Consider the following 5,351-nt stretch of genomic DNA (forward strand, 5'->3'; position numbering starts at 1 on the left):
TATGTATGTTATTCTGATGCATAAGCTTTAATACTGCCAAGTTTCATTAAAATCCATTATTTTTCGTGAAAAGGCAAAGAGGAGCAGTTGGACAAGGGTTTATTGTTTTGTCCAGGCATTGCTGCAAAAGTACACCAGTGTATACTAAAACTGTACTGTACAGAGCGAACTGAAAAACTGAGCTGAACAACTCTCGCAAAAAGTTTCACGCACATTATATCCAAGAAGATTACTTAGAAGTAGATTAAAACCTATTTTACTACTTTCTTCGTCTTTGGTAAAATAGAGTGTTTACGAATATGTCACAATAAGATTTGGCATACTTAATTCACGTGCATTCACAATATATTCCAACTATGCGATAAACAAAATTATTTAAGTACTTAGACTGTTTTATAAGAACCTAAAAATTACAAGTAACATACTATGGCCATGGCGGGCAAGGCCAGGCATGAAAACTCAATGGAAACAATACTAACGTTTGATCGAGATGTGGTATGAATTTCAGTTACTCGTTACTATATACTACTATTAACATTCAAAATTACGTAGGGAACCATGATCCAACTTAAGGATTTGTTACGTATTTACTACCCGGTGGGCAAAATGGTTTAAGAGTTTGGTTGATAAGTCATTTTTGTGGGTAATCTAAAAGTTGACTATAGCTACTGGTATTGAGTAGTAAGACCTCTTCATTCACAACGATTAATTATTGGTGAATTTAGCAAAGTAATTGGTCGGTGGTGTGGTCCACGTCCCACATCACGGACATGGACAACGCGACAGCGCGGACGACGCGCGTGCGAGTGCGGGGTCGCCGGCGCATGCGACTCGGCTCCCTCGCCCTCAGCGCACTGATGACTATGCACTGTCGAGTATCAGCGTCAGCACTAACCAGCGGATTCTGTGAGTTACAGCACTCACCAGCGGACTTTGATGATGCAATGATTTCAATTATAGTAAAATAAAACTATTTTTACGGATTTTATCGCGGTTATATTAATATCATTTAATTTCGATGTTTCGGATCTTTTCCAGCTTGGAACCTCGTCATAGAAACTATTAAGTCTCAATCCAAGCTGCTAGACCTAAGGCTACAGTGAGCTCGTTTTGCGTGAATCGGATTGTCAATAATCAACAAAATGTAGGGTAGCTGTTGAAACTAAAATATCAAGACGACCAACACCTTAGTCTACCCGTGACCATGGATGCTGTAAAGGATCAGAACTGCGGGATTAAATAATATTAATATAACCGCGATAAAATCCGTACAAGTAGTTTTATTTAAAAGTCTAATATTCGCGTAAGTGTCGTAAATCAATATATTGAAGCATTAAGTTCTGCTCATGGTCATGTTTGTTTTGATTGCAGTTTTTTTCATGGTGTTCCTGATAGTAGCTGTAGCAAGCCTTGCAAACCCACTGCGACATTTCGAAATTTACCTTGGACAATGGAGCCTTAGTGGGCCTGGCCGTGCATTCAGAATTATTCCCATGCTAGACGGTAAAAAAATGTCTATTTATAGTATATGCTCTACATAGGTAATTATGTAATTAATATATCTTCTATTATCCTCATTTAGTAAGTCCTAAATCTCAGACCTACATACCTTTTATTATTTAACCACGCATGTCGAGGGACATAATTGTTATTTTTTTCTGTTGTGGTAGGTATTGGCATAGCAATGTGTATAAATGCTATAGTGCGCGCCGTCACCTGCTGTTCCATAGCTGCCATAGCTGCGATGTACGTGATCCACTCGGTGGCCGATGCCAAGCTGCCCTTTACTTATTGCCGGTGAGATATTACTTACTGAGGGCAAACGGGATTTCAGAGCGACTTCACACTCGCGGATAATATCGACACACGGTTTGGAACGCGCGTAATTCTAAACAAATTCTTGTCGGTAACAGCGCAAAAAATTACTATGCGGTAAAGTATACCTACCCGCATAGTGTGAAACCACTTATAATGAAAGACCATTTTTCTTAAAAAAAAAACTATGAAAATTCTGATTCATTGTCCTATTTATTCTTATTTTAGGGATTATGATTTGAACTCGTATGAACCAGAGTTAAAAGAAATCAAACAGCTGTCATACCACGGGGTAAGTGCTATTATTTTAATACACGTCCGTCCGGTCTATCCAAAGTTACGCTTAGTATTAGTTCGATACCACTGATAGGTACTATCAACCATACACAAGGAAGGGTGTTTTCAGGGACTTTACATTAATTGATTTGTTTCGTTTTAGCCTCGATTCTCAATAGGCTCTCCAACACAAGGGACTGAGGATGCAATAAGCACTATGGACTTCTTCCAAAGGGCCTGGAGGAACGTTACCTTTACTGCGTATGTACATAAATTCATTACATAATTTCATGCAAAGAATATTAAAATTCGTTTCGTTGGGCTGGGGGAGGCGGTCATTTTTATTGCCCAGTCTGCTAAAAAAATCTGATCCTGTACATTGATTCGTAAAGGAAATGAACTGTGGTGCACAGCGCAGATACCCAGTTTTGCTAGAGATTAAAAACTAAAGCCACATATTTTTACATTACTTCAAGTACCTTATGCTTAAATGCTATTCAAAATTATAACATATTTTGAATTGCAGTAAGAGAAACCCCCAAACGTATAAAGTGAAAGTATGCAACGAAACGTTTCCTGGAAAATATCCTGCTCTATTCAGCACTCCTGCATACAACTTTTTCTAGTACGTTCCACTTTTAGTTTTCTTTTCTTTTTATTAAGTTTATCACTTCCTTTTTATAATAATTTTCTTGTGTTATTTCAGCGTGGAAGTGGTTCAATATCGCTCAGAGCATGGTTTGGGTAATTTCAACCTGCCACTCCTAGTGGTCCTGATTTTTACATGGCTTATTTTATGGTCCATTATGGTTGTAGAAAAACTAAGTTATGGCCGAGTAAGTACAAATAAGTAAAATTTTAATAAAATACGCTTCTTCATCTTAAAGTTGAGGTATGAACACTCACTATTCGAAAGTTAACACATGTTTATTTATTAAGATAATAATTTTTAATGTAGAAGATACGACCGTGGAGTAGATTTTACTTATGGACAAATATTGTTGTGCGAGTGTATATTTGCGATTTTCCCAAGATCCAATCCAAATGCATGGACAGTTTTAGAAAAAATTAAGCCGCATTCTTTGTTTTGTCTATATTTTGTTAGTTTTAGCTAATTTGGAACAACATAAGGCCGTGGTTACTAATCGTACCTTGGTTATGGACTTTATTGCTAGCAGGGACTGCTGCGTCTAACCTGACTTTATACAAAACTATAAGCAAAGCCTTCCGAGCCTTCGGTACTAAGCAATTTGTAGCGGTATGTGCCTTATGTATCTTATCTGTGTTACGTCAAAATGATTTTGTTTTGCGCCGTACTTTAGAGGTATATTTCCACGTTATTTAAAATTATAGGGTGTGGCAGATGCTTTTGAAGTGGCACTTTATATACATTCTGTAAGTGTTGGAACTGAGCTGATACATGGTAAAGGACTTAATCGGTTTGGTATGTACTACCATGAGTACCTATACATATTAATTGATTTTTTTATTTATTGAAAGCCATTGCTATTAGAATAATATTGGAACTAATGTAACTATGCACTTTTTTGTTCTGTAGCAAGTGGACATGTAGACCCGTCATTAAACTCGGAGAACGTGTGGCATTCGTGCATAGTGCTGATGCTGACAGCGCTGCACTCGGCCACAGCGGCCATGTGTGCACTCGTCGACTACGTGCAGTTCAATCTATTGGAAACTAACGACATATCCGAGAGTACGTAGATCATTAGGATACAGGACCAAATAATTTAGTCTCCGTTTGAAGGGGAAATTCAATAGCTTGCAATACATTTTCACACATGTGTTATAGGAGCACGCCCATAACATTACAAAGAGTACACATACCTACTAAAGAATGTTTGTTTGGTTGATCGGTTGAACGCGCTATCTACTATCTATAACTAAAATAACTAATTAAAATTATCTTTGTTTCGCAATAGGTACGCTCTGGATGTTACCTATGTACTCCAAATGCACATCGTTGGGTAGCTACTCTCATCTCGTGTAAGTATTTTTTTTGTTACATTTTTTAAGGATTTGGTTCATTGTACTTAGTATGTAGCACTGATGTTACACTGATGACCTCAGTGTATTTTACTATTGTTTCAGTACTCGTTATTTCGTTGATTTCAGGACAGCTCTAGTATTTGGTGGTTTGATGGTTTCATACATGACTGTTTCATTTGTGTTGTTGAAAACAGCGCTGCATACAATATTTGAATACAGAGTAAAATTTGTGTAAGTTAGATTATTAAATATTTATTTATATTTTATCTTTTTCAAATATTCTGCGGTTGTGACTGAGAACTACGTTCAATTAACTTCATGGGGCACCCGAATACTCCGAACCTGTAGGTATTAAATCCGAAGGCAGTTTTGCAAATGCTATAAGTAATAATTTTTTTTTTCAGATCAGTGGAACAAGGTGTTGTCGCTATTCTCATGTTAACCTGTATGTGCCTCAGTTTATTGGTTGCAACAAATGTCAGTATTAAATACAAACAATACTAAACTGATATAGGTATTTTACGGGTTCACGTTGTATATTGAATGTATCTGTTATTCCGCAGGGCGGCTTACCGTTGCTGGAGAGCTTAGACGCGTTAATGACAGGAGTAGCGATGCCGCTAGTGGTGCTACTGGAGCTAGTCAGTCTAATGTACGTGTACCGCAGCCACGACTTCCAATCAGACATAAACCTTGCTACTGAAGAAAACACATGCGCTTCACGCTTAGGAATACAGTGGCAGATCATTCCTTTTCTTACAGCGGTAAGTAATTTCTGATTCCCTACAATCAAATCTGAAATGTGAGTCCCGTAGAATTAGAGTGACTGACATAGTCCAGCCGACACGCACGTTCAAGTTTAAAGATTCTAAAGTCACTATGAATTATGCACTATCATAAACTTTGTTGATTTAAAAATATCCAACAATAACTATGTTGTTTGCAGGTCGCACTGGTATTGAAACTAACGGTGCTAGCTAACGCCGAGCTGCCTTCACGATCTATGTGCTTAGCGGCAGTTCCGGTGGTCATGACGATACTAGCGCTGCCCCTGCGAGCCGCACACAACGCCTACAAGTTCCTGCACGCATCGTCGCAACCTTCCACCTGACCACTTGTATACAACATCATTAAATATGTACATTTTACTGCACGAATTTTTGACGTAAGATCCCAGTATCAATAAACCGAAACGTAAAATAACAATGAAACCGCTTTTTGAAGAGAGGTTTTCAAGAAACAAAAAACACAAC

At 37.9% G+C, this 5,351-nt stretch overlaps 1 protein-coding gene across 1 annotated transcript; it reads left to right on the top strand.

Annotated features, from left to right (window-relative positions):
* The first annotated feature begins 432 nt into the window (after positions 1 to 432).
* On the top strand, positions 433 to 5,246 carry LOC124637635 (sodium- and chloride-dependent neutral and basic amino acid transporter B(0+)-like). The gene is made up of 16 exons (XM_047174247.1): positions 433 to 495; positions 726 to 906; positions 1,372 to 1,503; positions 1,671 to 1,797; positions 2,044 to 2,107; positions 2,255 to 2,352; positions 2,618 to 2,716; positions 2,798 to 2,927; positions 3,203 to 3,349; positions 3,445 to 3,535; positions 3,650 to 3,805; positions 4,032 to 4,095; positions 4,225 to 4,329; positions 4,503 to 4,575; positions 4,662 to 4,862; positions 5,045 to 5,246. The coding sequence occupies exons 1-16, from the start codon at positions 433 to 435 to the stop codon at positions 5,207 to 5,209; spliced, it is 1,896 nt and encodes a 631-aa protein (XP_047030203.1). The 3' UTR covers positions 5,210 to 5,246.
* Positions 5,247 to 5,351: the final 105 nt, after the last annotated feature.

Source organism: Helicoverpa zea, chromosome 2 (assembly GCF_022581195.2).
Source record: "Helicoverpa zea isolate HzStark_Cry1AcR chromosome 2, ilHelZeax1.1, whole genome shotgun sequence".
Lineage (NCBI taxonomy): Eukaryota > Metazoa > Arthropoda > Insecta > Lepidoptera > Noctuidae > Helicoverpa > Helicoverpa zea.